This window comes from Capricornis sumatraensis, chromosome 14, assembly GCF_032405125.1.
Source record: "Capricornis sumatraensis isolate serow.1 chromosome 14, serow.2, whole genome shotgun sequence".
NCBI classification, from domain to species: Eukaryota; Metazoa; Chordata; class Mammalia; order Artiodactyla; family Bovidae; genus Capricornis; species Capricornis sumatraensis.
Window position 1 is genome coordinate 58,184,185 of NC_091082.1, and position 15,866 is coordinate 58,200,050.

The 15,866-nt window shown below is 47.5% G+C and overlaps 1 protein-coding gene across 4 annotated transcripts in view; it reads left to right on the forward strand.

Moving 5' to 3' along the window:
* GNB1 (G protein subunit beta 1) overlaps positions 1 to 15,866 on the forward strand; it is a 75,830-nt gene that overhangs the window by 54,922 nt on the left and 5,042 nt on the right. For all 4 annotated transcript variants that reach the window (XM_068986581.1, XM_068986578.1, XM_068986579.1 and 1 more), the window contains 5 exons: positions 2,619 to 2,657; positions 4,197 to 4,303; positions 8,097 to 8,160; positions 9,226 to 9,388; positions 15,706 to 15,772. In XM_068986581.1, coding sequence (XP_068842682.1) covers positions 2,619 to 2,657; positions 4,197 to 4,303; positions 8,097 to 8,160; positions 9,226 to 9,388; positions 15,706 to 15,772 — 440 coding nt within the window. The remainder of the gene's footprint in view (positions 1 to 2,618; positions 2,658 to 4,196; positions 4,304 to 8,096; positions 8,161 to 9,225; positions 9,389 to 15,705; positions 15,773 to 15,866) is intronic.

A 15,866-nucleotide genomic window follows, 5' to 3' on the forward strand; every position in this document is an offset into this window, starting at 1 on the left:
CTTCGTGGCCTCCCCTCCCCATGGACTGTCCACAGGTAGAGCCAAAGAGCTGAACCAGCCCTGCCTTTGAAGCCCTGCTGGTTTCTTTTTCTTTGCACAAAACAGAATTGGCAGTACATCAAACGGGAATGGAAGACTTTCTCTAGCTAAGGAAAACCTTTTTTCCTGCTTGCTCAAGAAACACGTACTTGTTAAAGAATGCAGACACAATGAGTCCAACAGGAGATGGTGGATGACGCTTGGAGCGTCTCTTTTTCTTAGATTGGTATTTCAGCTGAAAGACCCCAAGGCACCGTCTCATCTGACCTGTGGTGGTGTCAGTGAAGAACGCTGACTGAAATGTGGTGCGTGTTAGACACGCGAGCTTCTGACAGATGAAGGAGAGCTCCAGGGCTAACCCTGCCAGTGAGCACCCCAGGCCGTGTGGCATGTGCGGGCACTGCAGTTACTGTGGCCCAGGTGGATGGCCTCACCACGTGCTGTCCTGTGCTGGCGGGACATCCACCCAGATACGGCCTGACTGACTGTAGGCCAGGGTGTTCTCCTCTGCAGAGGGGCACGGTGGTGATTTTTCTCAGCACAGACAGACCGCCTTGGCTAAACAATAAGCCATTGTGAACATTGCCCCAGGCTGTTTAGTTGGCCTTGAGTCTGAGGAGTGCTGAACATCACTGTCAGTCTTAAGCAGCTGCAGAGATGGCTCCTATGAGAAGGCTCTCTCCACAGTGTAGATGCTTGTCCTGAGGAGTGCTGCAGACTTTTACACCAGCACTTGTGGGTCCTGTGTTTAGTTTCTAAAATGATTTTTCTCTGTTCTCTTGTGTCATCACAGTCTGCTGTGGACATCACAAAATCCATTTTAATCTCTGGACACTAACCAGGGCGAAGCTGCTTATGTCCTTGGTTTGCTTTTTCCTTTAATTCTTGTCTAGTGTCCCACCCAGGGCCTTCCCTGTATCTGTGGTCAGGACTCCAGGCTTTCACTGCGGTGGTCTGGGTTCAGTCCCTGGTCAGGGAACTAAGATCCCACAGGCCACATATGACATGGCCAAAATTTTTTTTTTAAATACTTGTCTTTTTTAAAATTGAAAGGCTTGTATAACATCAGTAAGAACGGTATTCAGAAGTGAATACTGAACATAGGGACCGTAACAAAACCACGCATGGGAGACCTGCTGCTTGGGATCTCCCCTCCGCCTGGTCCTGACACCAGAGTAGGTGCTGGCACAGAAATACTCAATTATATAATTTTCCTGTTTTAATTGTGTAATTAAATAGGCAGAATTAACTGAGCAGAGTGACTTCTAATAGGATAATTTAAGTTGAATTTGGAATCTAGCTATTTGGTACATTTATAATAGCAATCTCTTTGAGTATGTCTCCATGTTCTAGGTTGGTAAATACTACCACCAGCTTCATGAAGTTAAAATAATTAGCAGTGAGGCTGTTGGCCCCTGGAGAAGGTCTCCTGGACGCCTTCAGGAGCGTTCACATGAGCGTTCAGATGTGTATCAGTGAGCGCAGGTGGGCAGATGGCTACACAATGGCAGAGTTTAATGAGAAATTGTCAGTTTCCTTTAAAATTATTCCTACACCCAAATTTTCTTCTTGGGCCCCACTCCTACACTCAGAGTCTTACCCTTTCAAACCAGTGTCTCATTTCCCTTCATAGTGTGTGGCTTTTTGTTTGTAAAAGTCATATCCAGATTTGAGATTTCCAGATTTATTTTCTAGCAGCTTGGATTGCTTAGGAACAACAAGGACGTCTTCATTAGCTTCAGGAACATCCCTTTTTATTACATTTTTTGCCTGCTTCACAAGGTCATTTCACAGATAAGAAAGCAAGCAGCAGGATGTGACCAGCCAGAGATTTGGTTGCCTTGACTCCAGACCCTTTGCTCCTTTCCATAGAAGTCAGCATCAGTGATTGTTAGGCTTGAAAACACAGTCCTGAGTTAACATTCTAGAAGAAAAGTTCCATGGGCTGGCCATTCAGTGCTTTTAGACATTGTTTCTCGGGCCCCACGACTCAGGACGCAGGTGCAGTGCTATGGGAGGTGCTGGAGTCTGCAGGCAGGGGTGCGGGCAAGGGGTGCTGTGCATTAGTTAGGGGGGTGATCTGCGGGGATGGGGATCTGCAGGCTGAGATGTGTCCGTGTGTGGCTGGTTCTGTGTCCACCATTCCCTGGGCTTGAGGCAGGGTGGGGAGGCTCTTGGTAGAGGCTCTGAGATTGCTTCCCTTGTGTAGCTCAGCTGGTAAAGAATCTGCCTGCAGTGCTGGACACCCTGACCCTGAGTCAGGAAGATCCCCTGGAGAAGGGATAGGCTACTCACTTCAGTATTTCCTGGGCTTCCCTGGTGGCTCAGCTGGTAAAGAATTCACCTGCATTGCGGGAGACCTGGGTTCTATCCCTGGATTGGGAAGATCCCTTGGAGAAAGGAATGGCTACCCATTCTAGCATTCTGGCCTGGAGAATTCCATGGACTTTATATCCATGGGGTCGCAAAGAGTTGGACACAACTGAGCAACTTTCAGTTTAACTGAGACTGCGTCCTGGGTCTGGGGGAGCCTGTTCTGGGAGCAGCACTAATGTCCCATTTTCCTTGTCATTTCCCAGGATGCTCGGAAGGCGTGTGCAGATGCGACTCTCTCTCAGGTAAGGACCATTGACACAGAGTCACTGACTTGCTATAGAGGCTGGTGCTTGTGGAGTCTGCTCTGGGCCTCTGGAAGGAGGTGCTCTGACTTGGTGCACAGCGAGGGTGGGGCCCCTGTTTGAAGGTTCTCATTTGCAGGTCACTGTCAATGCTGGGCATAGGCTGTGGTAAGTTTTAGATAAAACATAAATACCTCTCTAGCCTTAAGTAATAATGTCCTCTTACAGAGGTCAGAGTCGTAAATATTATTACAGTTTCGATATGGATGTTTTGAAGTTCCTCTCCCTCCCTAATTAGGTCTGCCTTAGAACTTTAGTTTCTAAAGTCCAGTTTGGCAGATTCTCAGAGATTTAAACCTAAGTTACGACCCATGGCTCCACTCCTAGGTACATACCCAGAGACTAGAGCTGATGCTCAGACCAGCCGGTGTACGAATGCTCCCAGCAGCTGTGTGCCCTCAGGGGATGAGAGCAGGGCCAGGCACAGCCTGTCCACACAGTGGGACTTACTCAGCTATAGAAGGGTGAACCTTAAGACATGGGTGCTCAGTGAGAGGAGGTCACATGTTGTGTGATTCTGTGTATATGAACTGTCCAGAGCAGATCACCCTGTAGAGACAGAAAATAAATTCGTGTTTACCCAAGGTTGAGGAGGAGGCTGTAGGGAGTGACTGCTTGGTGGATGAGGGGCTTCCTCTGGGGGTGATGATGAAGATGGTTTGGAACCAGATACCGCTGACAGTGGAACAATGTTGTGAATATACTAAATATTGCTAAATTATATATTTTCAGATGGTGAATTTCACCTCATTGGAAAAAAATTTTTTTGTCTTAAACAATGAACAGAAATGTGAGAGAAAAATTATATTCCTTCTTCTGTTGAGGATGATTACATTTTTTTACATCATCTCAGTGCTTTAGAAGCTATTGTTTAATTGGGGTTAAACAATAAGTTAAAGTTAGACTGCTGGGATCACCTACATTTGAATTCTCAGATGCACTTCGGACTCTACATTTTTTAAAGCCCACTGTGGTGACACACTTACGATTTGTTGACCCAGAGTCATGAACATCAGGTTCTTGTGTGTTGGGTGAACAGTAGGTGCACATGGAATTTTGTCCCTTAAACTCCAGAGTGCAGAAGAGATGACCACTTTTGTCCAGCTCAGCACACACAGCACCAAGCAGTCTATGTTCCTGGAGCCCTGTTAGATGGTGACTCAACTGAGGAGGCTGTAATTAGGAGGAAGAGCAGCCTTTGAGGGCCGGACAGAGGCAGGAGGAACTGGGCCTGGATGGCCAGTTAGCGTGCTGATGGGGGTGGGGGGAGGAGGCTCTGGGCCAGCACCAAGCTGCTGCGCCTGGGGTGGGGCCTCACGATGGAGCGAGGCTGGGCTAACTGGCAGGAGCCAGGCAGGCACAGCCATCCAGGGCGGTGGTGTTACTGAGCAGAGTGGATGTGAAGGAGACTTTGGCAGTGGGGGCGGGGGGAGAGTGTGCCTCCCATAGTGTTAATTCTTGATAACTTTTATTTTTAAGATCACAAACAACATTGACCCTGTGGGAAGAATCCAGATGCGCACCAGGAGGACGCTGAGGGGACACTTGGCCAAGATCTATGCCATGCACTGGGGCACCGACTCCAGGTGTGTGGGCAGGAACGCGGGCATGTGGGCATTCATGGTGGGGGGATGGGGCCGGAGCCCACAGGCTGGGATTGGTAAAGGAAAAACTGGGCACTGCTGTCAGACGTGTAGCAGGCAGGACAGCTGGCCATACTGCTGTTCCCCTGTCACCACCCTCCCCTCAACTTTGTCTTCCCAGCTCCATGCCACGGTGCCCGTGCTGCCTCAGGTGGGGTTGTTGACCTATCCCCTCCGTGTCACCTTGAGGGGTGACCTGCCCACTGTGCCATGGCTCTTCTTTCCAGCCTGTTCTCGTGGCCTCATGACCACACCCTCTCCTGGTTTTGGTGACCTGGTTCAGGGATCAGAAGCCAGCCCGTGTGGTGTCGGGAGAGTTAAAACAGTGCTGCGTGTCTCCTGAGGGCCTGCACTGGGGCACGGAGCATGTACATGAGAGGTGCTGTCTCTGCCTCTCCCTGGCCTGCCCGCCCCACCCCCTTTTCTCTAGTGATCCCTCTGTTCCTTGAATTCTGCCTGTGTTCACACCTCTTTCTAAGTGACTAGTCACCATTGCTCTCTGGGCCTCCTTCCCCTTCCTCGTCCCCTGTTTCCCTTCACCTGTAGCATTGCTAAAATGAAATCCATCCAGCTCCTTCTGTCTTCCTGTTGGATGGTACTGGAAATCTTTCTCCATTTTTCCTCCCAAATAATTAAAGAAAAAGCCATGTGATGTTGTGACTGTAATGTGTTTTTTCAGATACCTAACATGTTATACTTTGAGCATCAGATGCTTTTCTCTGAGTTGCATTTTTTTCATGTTTTAATTGTCAGGAATTTTCTGCTTGGTATTTTTTTCTTTGTTCGTGAAATTGGCTGCTTTAGTGTGTCAACAGCTATAGAACAAAAGATTCTATTTTTAGTTTGTTCTGTACAGTATCCCATATAATTCCAAATGCAAATGAGAGCTAACTTAGATCCTGTTAATGATGGCAATGATCAGAAAGAATAGAAGAGAAAAAAAGGAAAATTGCCCTTACTAATCCATCCATCTTAGACTCTTCTCTCAAAAAATAGATGGCAGTCATATAGCATCTTACCCTTGGGGTCTTTCCTGATCTGTGTTAACATCAATGTCCTGGTTAGACAGGAAGTTGGATGGACAGTCACTTGTGTCCTGAGAGGTGACCGAGAGCTGTGTTCGAAGAACTATGGCAAGTGTGTGGCCAGAGCTGTGACGATGAAGAGAGGGGCTTAGGGGGCAGGGAGCCCCTAGATCATGCAGCTGTCCTGACCACATCCTCAAGGCTCTGCATGCCCTCTGGTTCGAACACAAACTCTGCTCGGGAATCCAGTGGTGGAAGGTGCAAACATGAGGACGCAGCAGCTCCAGTTCAGGGTCGTGGTCCCCACAGAGCAGGGTGAGGCAGAGCACCGGGAAGGCTGCTGGGCACCACCTGGCTTGTTCTCTTTCTTGGACAGTGTAGGGTACATGGACGTGTGTTGTACAGCTGCTTTTCAAATGGCAATTACTGGTATAATGCCCTTACACAAGGGCTGTTTTATAATCATAAACTAGGAAAACAAAAAATGATACCAAGGAGAACTCCTGCTATCCAGAGCCCTTTGGAGACTTTTCTCCCCTAGATAGCCATGTTTTCTGGAGAGTAAAATTTTCTTCTTTAACATCAGAATTTTTTTTTTTTTTAATGTTTCGGATGTACATTTTGTTTATGGCATCTTCATAGACATCAAAGTTTATTATACAACTTTTTTTCATGACTCAGGGTTAATGAGTCATAATAATAATATGGGAATACCAGTTATTTTATTATATTTGTGTGGTTCATGGGTATTCTCAGACTATCGCATTAGTTAGCTGGTTGTATTTTAAAACTATAGGAGAGGGACTTGCCTGGTGGTCCAGTAGTTAAGATTCCATGTTCCCAGTACAGGGGCCTGTATTTGATTCCTGGTCAGGGAACTAGATCCCACATGCCCCAATGAAGATTGGAGATCTGCGTGCCACAGCTAAGACCTGGCACAGCTAAATAAATAAATACTTTAAAAACAAGTGAATAAATTAAGAAATTTTTCAGGGGAGATAAAGCTGTAGGAGATGCCCACAGTGAGGTGTGTGGGCGCCCTTGTGTCAGTACATGTTATATGTGTATTTATAATATGTTTATCAATATATTGTAATTTTTATATATGAAGTCTACTTTTTATAATGTTTGAGAGTCTCTTTCAATCATGTGAATTAATGTTAAACCTTTTCTCCCTTTTCTGAAATCTGCCAAAGTGATACAGTTGAGAGGGAAACACTGCTAATCCATCCAGGCTTGTGAGTGTGCAGGAAGGGGAGGCCTTGGGACCCAGACTGGGGCTTTGGGCCTTCTCCTGGCTCTGCCTCTGTGCTCCGAGGAAGTGGGAGACAGAAGGAGCCAGGGCCTCATGGCGGTCCTCTTGGGGATTAAGAGGTGTGTCTTCTCTCACCTTCTGGGGGATCAGGGCTGCTTAAAGGTTCCAACCCTGGGCACGTCAGCAGATATTAAGCTTCCTGACGAGGAGACCTTTTCAGAGGTGACCTTCCCAGGGGATGAGCTTCTTTACGTTGGCTCTGATGTTCCAGCCAACCTGTACTTAGAAGGGCCTGAAAGTAATAGAGCTGCCAAGTGACCCTTGATCTGATACACAGGGTCTTTCAAGTGCCTGATGTATTTATAACTGCACCTCAAGGCAGGGATTTGCTTTAAGAAATTGCATCCCCAAAATAATAGAGTTGGAGCCTGCATTGGAATTAGTTTTGTCATGCAGAGCTGAACACATGTGTATTCCCTGCCAGACTCCACGTGAAGGAGTCTGTGCCTCAGAACATAAGGTCAGTTGTCAGAGTGACTCAAGTGATGGTACCTTCAGGTTTGAGCAGTTCAAGAAGCCAAATGCACTTGTGTCTGAGATGGTTGAGACCGTGTTTTGATGCAGTCTCTGAAACGGCAGACCCTTCTCCTTGTCCACCCTACTGACAGGTCTCTCCGTGGGTACCTTCTCGCCCGTCCTGGAGCAGCGTCGCCTGTAGGGCAGGGTCCCCAGGTTGTCCAGGAGGGGCTGGTTCCTGGAGTACTTGCGTTTGCAGTTCCTTTGCCTATTGGTCATGCTTTCCTTTGGCAACATCCTGTCCATCTCTGCAAATGCAGACATAGCACCTCTTCATCACACACGGTCCGTACTTAGCCCAACTGACCGGAGCAAGAAACTTGGCACAGAAAATGTTCGTTAGGCTCTTCTGTGGGACCAGGCACAGCTGTGCTTTAGATTGGCATCTCTTTTCAAGGCAGGTGGGAAACCAGTTCCTTCATGGTTCTAGGAGACCTGGATTCCCATTTTGGTGAGAAATGGGTTATAAATTCTGAGTATCTAAAAACTTATTAGTCCTTTATGTTTATGCTTTTTATGTGTCAAAATGGAACATAAAATTATATACTAAATATTTCCTACCACCTTGACTCTTGAAAGATCTGTGGGCTTCAGATCTGGTGTATGGTGACCAGAAACCACGAGAGAGCAGCTCTAGGCAACCAGCATGTCTTATCTGAATAGCTGAGGGGCTGCGGCTGGGCCTGCACTCTTACCTGTGAGGGTGTTTTCTTCTCATGCTTTCAGAGTTGGTCTAACAATTAGAACTTTGCTGGGGATTATCTGAAGGGAATGTAACTTTGAAGTATGTATTAGTTGTCGTGAGAATATACTTTTTATTTGCTGTCTTTGGGGAGGCTCCAGTGTTGCTGATGAGTTTGCTTTTGTCTCTTTGCTCCAGGCTTCTAGTCAGTGCCTCGCAGGATGGTAAACTTATTATCTGGGACAGCTACACCACAAACAAGGTAGGCACTGCAGACCATGCCCTGAAGACCAGCCTGGGCAAAGGCGGGTGTTTAAACTCTGGGTTCACTTATGCACAGTTTGTAAAGGAGAGGGCGGAGGAGCCACAGGGGTGTCGCTTTTAGAGTAAAGTTGTTTGGGCCAGGTGGAAACCTGGTCACGTAGCTGGCACGTGTGGCCTGTGCTGCCAGGCTGCACTCTTAGGCCATGGTTGGTCTTCCTTACAAGCAGGTGGAGGGAGGGCCTCTTCCATGTTTCTAGGAGCCAGGAATCCAATTTTAGCTCATGGGAAATCTTGTTGTATTTAAAAATGCAAAAGTATAGTTTTCCATTAGTGACTAGTTTTCACAGGAAATAATCTGAAATATACTATATTTTAAAGTATAAATTATTTTAAAAATTTAATCCAAGGTTGTTCAATCTTTACTGAATAAAAAAAATATTGTAATTGGTCTAAATGTGTATAGCAGACAAAATTCAGTTGTATTTTGCTAGAGAATACCAAATGTGTATAAAAAGATTGTGGTACTTAAATCGCAGACACAGGCAGGGGCACGGTAGGATTAATTATAGTAATGTCTAGTTTGATTACTTCACTAAAAATACTTGAGTTTGTGAATTAATTTTATAGTCATTTTGATAGGCCAATGAAATGTTTTCTTCTTAATATGTAATTTCAATTTGGAGGCTTTGCTGGTATTCCTGAAGTGCCTGCCTGACTAATAAACCTGGATTTGGGATTCTCTGATGGGCCAGTGGTTATGACTCCACATTTTCACTGCCAAAAGCCAGAGTTTGATCCCTGGTCAGGAAACTAATCCTAAAAGCCAAGCAGTGCAGCAATTAAAATAAAAACTCTACATTAAATTGTTGTGCAGCACTGAATTTCTAATTCAATTTTTCCTTCATTTGGCCACTGATAAAAATTATTTTCAAACGAATTTTGGCCAATGTCTTGCTGTGTCACCTCTGGGGCAGTGACAGATGAAGACAAGAAGCAGGATCACAGTGTTGGTAGGCGATGTGTCTGACCTGCGTGCTCACATCTTGTGTGTTCTGCCCTTCAGGTCCATGCCATCCCTCTGCGCTCCTCGTGGGTCATGACATGCGCTTATGCCCCTTCTGGGAACTACGTGGCCTGTGGAGGCCTGGATAACATCTGCTCCATTTACAATCTGAAAACTCGTGAAGGGAATGTACGTGTGAGTCGTGAGCTGGCTGGACACACAGGTACACATTCTCATCAATAAAGTCACAGTCATGTGTGCTGTGGCCAGGCATTAGTTGTGTGCCGTGGACACTTGCCTCTTCTCAGTCATTGTTTTATGAGATTGGCTACAGTAATGGCCAGAGATACTCTGAAAGTGAAATCAAAGACAGGCCTTGATACACTTTTACCAGTAGGAAGCCTTTGGGTTTAAGTCACTGTAGTGTCTGGTTTTCAAGGATCCTGGGTACTTGGGTCACTGTGTAGTAGCTGGTGGCCCACTTCTTTCCGTATCAGCATGCCATAGTTCATTCTCTTCTCTGCTTCTGAACCATCTTCCATCTTGAGCACTTTCCCCCAAGGGTTTCCTAATCAAAACACGCATGTTACACATACCTGTGTCCACTTGTACACGCACACACGCCCCCTGACTGATGACTGACCAGCACTCATGCTGCATAGGGCAGAACAGTCCTGTAGGCCCAGGTCTCCTGAACGGAGCCTGCTGGAACTGTTAGATAGCGGGTTGTTTTGCCAAGTTCAGTTTACCTGTGACAGTTACTATTTACTACAAAAGACATAACATTTCTGGAAAAGGTCTCACCCCAGTATTTTACTTCTCTTGCTGTATTATCATTCAAAACTACACTCTCTGCTCATGTACTTCACATGCAACCAGAGAGTTATCATAGTTACTGGCGTCCTTTTGACATCATTCAGGCAGTCTGTTAAATTGATTCTGGCCGGTTAATTGTATATCCTTAAGCTTTTAAAGATACACTGCCTGTATTGCACTGATTTCTGTCCTGTGTCATTTCCTGCCTTTTGTTGGTTTTGGGGTTGCTTCCTTCTTAACTCTAGCTTCTTATTAAGGTGGAACCTTAGGCCTTCCTTCTTTTTCAAATTGAGCCTTTAAAGCTGTAAACTCCCCTCCAAGTGTGGCTTTAGCTATGCTGTCATTCAGTGGGAAATATTTTTAACACCATTTTGGTAACCTGTGGTTTCTGATTACATGCAGTTATGTTCAGAAACAATGTTCTGTATTGGTTGAGTTTTTCACATTTGTGGAGGCTCACTTCCCGAGGACCAGGTGGTCTGACAAGGACATGCTGCATATGCTCAGGAGGCCAGGCTGTGGGGCAGTTCTCAGTGTGTTTGTCAGAGCAGGACTTTGACACTATTCACATTTTCTGTGTCTTTAGTTTTGTAAGTTGCTGAGGTGGGGTGGATTTCTCTCTTTCTCCCTTCATTCTGGGAATTTCTGCTTCTTGAATTCTGACTTCCGTCAGTGGAAGCAGTTATGTTCCTGACTGTCATTTCTTCCTGAGAACTGACCCTCTTCCTCTCTCAGAACCTCTGCTGGAAAGTGGGCTTTATCTGATGTTCTTGCAACCATTCCAACCTTCTTAGGCTGACTGTTTGCATGGTGTATTTCTTCTGTCTGCATAACGGGATTTATAAACACAGTCCGTTGTCTACTCTACATGTCTCTGCCTCTCTAGTAGTGTGAGCTTCGTGTCTGCTCCCTGCATTACGGATGCACTGGGATTTATGATGGCCTCTCCTTTCCCACCTCTTTTGGGTTATCTGATTGTTTAGAATTCTATTTTATAGTTTTATCTGTTGGCTCTTTGGTTACCTCTTTGAATTATATTTTAGGGGTTATGCAGGGATTACAGCGTACATTCACAATTCTTAAGGTGCGGCCAGGTTTCTTGTGTCCATTTATGTGAAAGACAAGAGTCTTGTAGCCATAAATGTCCATTTCCTGCCTGCCCTTCCTTACCCTTTACAAACTTCTTTTTCTGGGTTTTGCATCCTTGTGTGTTATAAGCCCCCAGTATATTGTTACACTTTTTCCTTTAAACATGCTTAGCCATTTGAAGAAAATTGAATAGTCTCTTAGATTTACTCAAGTCTGTACCATTTCTGTTGCGCATTCCTTCCTGTAGACATGCGCTTTCTCCTGGGTGCCCTTCAGCCTGAGGGGCTTGCTTTAGCGCTTCTTACAGTCGGTTTGGATCTCCACAAGGAATACTGTCTGTTCTCACCTGAAAATACTGACTATCCTTCATTCCTGAAGAATATTTTTACTGATATATTTAATTTATTTTTTATTTTATTTTTATTTATTTTTTTAATTTTTTTTTAATTTGGGGTTGGTATTATTTTCTTTTAGCATTTTAAAGATTTTTCTTTATTTTTCAGCAGCTTGACTGACTTGCCTTGAAGTGATTTTGTTTATTGTGCTTCAGCACCTTGACTTTGTAAAGTTCTGTCTTTCACTAAATTGGGGAAATTTTAGAGGTCCGCTTTCTGTCCTTGGTGCTCTCTCCTTGTGTGCATTCACGTCATCCCTTAGATCCCACCTCCCACTTCTCCAGAGCCGTCCTCTAGTGCATGTGACTGCTGTCACCACCATCGTGTTGTTAAGACCACCCAGCAAGCCATTTAAGTCAGATGTTTACTTTTTCAGTTCTAGAATTTGTTTGCTTTTTAAAAAATTAGTTCTCGTTTCTCTGCTGAGATTGCCCGTCTTTTTAAATTTATAATGAGCATAGTTAGGATCCTTGTGAGCAGTTCCAAGAGCTGCCTTTAAAATTCTTATCTGCCAGTTCTAGTGATCAGTCCCTTGAGGTTGGTCTTGGTGGCCCCTTCCTCTGGAATGTAGGTGACAGTTTTCCTGCTTCTTGGTGCATCTAGTGATTTGACTTGCATCCTGGGCTTTTGTGGCTGTTGTATTGTGCAGACTACTCTCCTGGAATCTTGCCGTGTGGTCCTGTGGGGAGCAGCCATGCTGTGTGGGCTCAGCTGTCTTGCCTATGTGTGGTTTGGACAGATGTGGGGGAGTCGGTGCGTGATTTTTTAGGGCCTTGTATGGCTTTCTCCTTTCTAGGTTTTCTTCTTTCACTTTCTGGCTGTGGTTGCCCAGAACCCTTTACTGGCTGCTCAAGAAAGTTGGGCCACAGATGTGCTGTCTGAGGTGTGGCTGCGTGGTTGTGGCTGTCACAGGAGGGGACCTGCCTGCAGGCACAGCACCTGAAATACAAGGTCCCCCAGTGCCTCCAGGTGCAGGCTCCCCTTCAGTTTGTCTGCTGCTGCTTCCAGTGTTTGTAGGAGTTTGCTTTTATATTTGTCCAGCGCTCATAGTTGTTGGGGGAAGGTTACTCCTGGGGGTGGAACCCAACCTAGCCTGCCTGCCTGCCCCATCCTTCTGTCCAGTGAGCACCCTTCATAAGCCACTTTGCTTACAGCGTCAGTGAACTCACAGCACTTAAAAAACATTCTTACTGTTTATCAATCTCTTGTTATCCAGTTCAGTGTATGGACTTCCATTTTTAATTAAATCTTTTAAATTTTTTAGCACTTTGTTTGCTGAAAGAAAAAATAAAACTAATATTAGAATGCATTAGAAATTGTGTTTCCTTCATGCAGTGTGAACTCTTACTTCTTGAGAGCTGAGTGGTGTGTTTTAAACATTCAACATCTTAAGGCTATTTGTGACATTTCAGATATGATGCTTCAGATCAATAAAGGTTAACGTTCGATGAGCTTCACGTAGCCTCCCTTTAGTCGGGCGAGGGTGCGAAAGGTCAGTGGACTCAGTAGATCGGGGCACGTGTGGTCTGTCTCATCTCTGTCCTTCCTAATTTCATCTGAGGGCATTGGTACCCCTCATTCAGGCATCTCAGGCCTGAGCATTAAGCCGGGGTTGGGACATTTTCTTGAAGGATCTTAGAACTCATTTTCAGTAAAACCCATCTGGGTGCTCTTCTCAGCAGGCCCTCATGCTTGGTGGTGTCTGCAGAGTCGGGGCAGGCATCAAGCTTGTGCAGCCTCAGGAAGGAGGCTCCTGAGATCAGTTTCACGTTGCTGTTGTTTCCATAAGATACGGGGCCCACTTGGAGCAAGCCGAGCTTCCATCTCTCGAGTTGGCCTCCCAGGCTGTGGAAGCGCTTGCGGGGCCGAGGGAGCACCTGTCAGACGGCGCCCTGTCCTCCGGTGTCTCACCTTCCTTCTAAGTTATCTGTCCTGCGGAGTGCAAGGTGCCTTCTGGAAACGACTCAGGAACTGAGCTTCCAGCCTTGAGACAGAGTGGTGGTGTTGTGACTACATTACATACAGAATAACCTTTTGAGTGCTGTTTGGCAAAAAGGCATTATTATTAGATCATGTGTTTGAGAAATCAGTAATGCCCTGAAAGTGCCACCGCCTTTCCTAAACCTCCCATCCCAGTGCAGACGTGGTGTCTTCCTGGGATCACCTGGTCAGGAGTTTAGCCAGAACTTCCTGGGGCCATGATGGCCTGCCCTCCTGCGGTGGCTAGCGCTTCATGTTTGTGGGCTGGGCCGTCCTTGCTGTCCGGGGTGCCCGGCCTGTTGGTTCCTTTTTCCTTGACAGGAGCCAGCAGGCTGGGCTGTAGGAGGAAAGAGGGCCTGTCCTGCTTCATTCCAGGCCTCCTCCCTCTGGACTGTGGCCTGCTCGTCCCTGCACCAGGCCATCCTGCTGCCACTCGTGGTCTCAGAGAGGCCCTGGCACACCCCCACTTGGTGCCATGTTTGTCTGTTTCCCTGACCCTCTGGGGCTCTGGAAAGGCACCAGTGCCTGGGCCAGCCACCTTTCTGCTGAGGACACACACAGGGACACACGTGCACACACAAACTGCAGGGAAGAGGTCCTTCTGAGGGCACACAGGCACACTCACAGGCACACACCCACACTCTTGGGAAAGGGGTTCTACTTAGGGTGCACACAAATGTACAAACATGCACACACACACACACACACCCATGAGGAAGGGATTTGGTGAGGGCACACACACACAGGTGCACATAAACTCATATATGCCCACAGGGAAGGGCACGCGCACACACACACGCACACAGGGTGGGAAGGGGTTCTGCTGAGGGCATCTACACGCACACACCGCCATAGGCAAGGGGTTTTGGTGAGGGCACACACAGCCTGCCTGGTTCCTAAAGATCCACCAGCTGGTGTGTGCTGACCATCTGGGCCCTGAAGAGGCCAGAGCTTGTTGCCAGTGCTTGAAGTCCATGGCCGTAACATTCAGCTGCTGGTTCTCGGGGCAGGAACCTCATGGGCCCCATGTGACCGCCACCTGCAGGAGATGGACAGAGGTCATCTTCGAGGGCCTGCTTCTTTGTCGTTGACCTGGGAGTGCCTGGGTCTGGCCCTGTGTGCGGTGCTGGTGGGGCTGCGGTCTCCACAGTGCTCCTTCCAGGCGGCCGTTCTCACCAGTCGGACAGGGCAGTGCCGGAGGCTCCAGGGCTGGATCCCGGGAGACTGGCCTGTATGAGGGTAGCAGTGTGCCAGGAAGTGAGTGCTGTTCTTGGAGAGGAGCTCGGAGACCTTGGGAGGAGCCCCTGGGGGCGGCTGAGGGCACCCATGTGGTCCCTGGTGTCCTGTGGACATGATATGGACTCTAGGGAGCACTTGACCACATGTCCTTGTCTAGGCACAGAATTGATATTCTGAAATTGTTGTCTCTATTTCTTCTATGGGAGACAGTGAAGTAATGTGTTAGGTAAAGGCTTTGTTTTCTCAACAACCTTATGCTTTCCACATCAGCAGCTGTCACCGGGCTTTTCCTCTCTTGGTGTGTATTTTGTCTTTGGTTTTACTGAGAAACACAGCATCACACGTAGCTCTGTGTGGCCTGGGATGACTTGGTAGGAGCTCGGCCTGCTGGGGTCAGGGGCTGCCCTGCCACTGTCCCTGGACCTCCTGGGTGGGGTGCTCACTCCGTACATGTTGTCCTCAGAGTCACTTACGCTAAGACAACAGAGATGGTGGTGAACAGGGCTTATTCAGGAGAAATCAAATGTAGGCCCTACAGAATGGATCTTCTTCGTATTTGCCCTTCCTTATTTCAAAAGGGGATGCAGGCTGGGACCTGGCCTTAGCGCGAGGCTCTGCCTTGCCTCATGCTGGTTGGGGTGTGGAAATGAGTGACACACAGCAGTTTCCACGCTGACCGCGCACTTGTCCCACAGAAACAAGTCTGCCTCCAGCCCTGCACCCCAGTCTCTTGTCCCTGCAGACCCTCCATCCTGCCTCCTGCCACGTCAGGGGCTGGGAGGACGCGCGTGTGCTCAGGGCGCCTCCTTCCTCCTGGTGTCCAGTCGTGTGACTCTGCTCTTGCCCGCAATGCCTGCAGTCTGTGTGGCTTTGTTCCTCTTTCCCGCACACAGGGCAGGGCCAGAGGTAGTGGACATGGCGTTTGCCTCACTTTGCGTGGGCCTTCCCACTGGTCACTCCCATTTACAAGATGTAGAGTCAGGTGTTCACAGCTGGGGCCATTGTTGGGTCTGTTTTCCAGGTTACCTGTCCTGCTGCCGTTTTCTGGATGACAATCAGATCGTTACCAGCTCTGGAGACACCACCTGGTGAGTCCCAGTGTGCTGAGCCTGTCTCACACTGTTCTCCCTGCCGTGCAGCTGAGCCACAGGGAAGCCCTCAGCCAGGCCACTGTAACTGGAC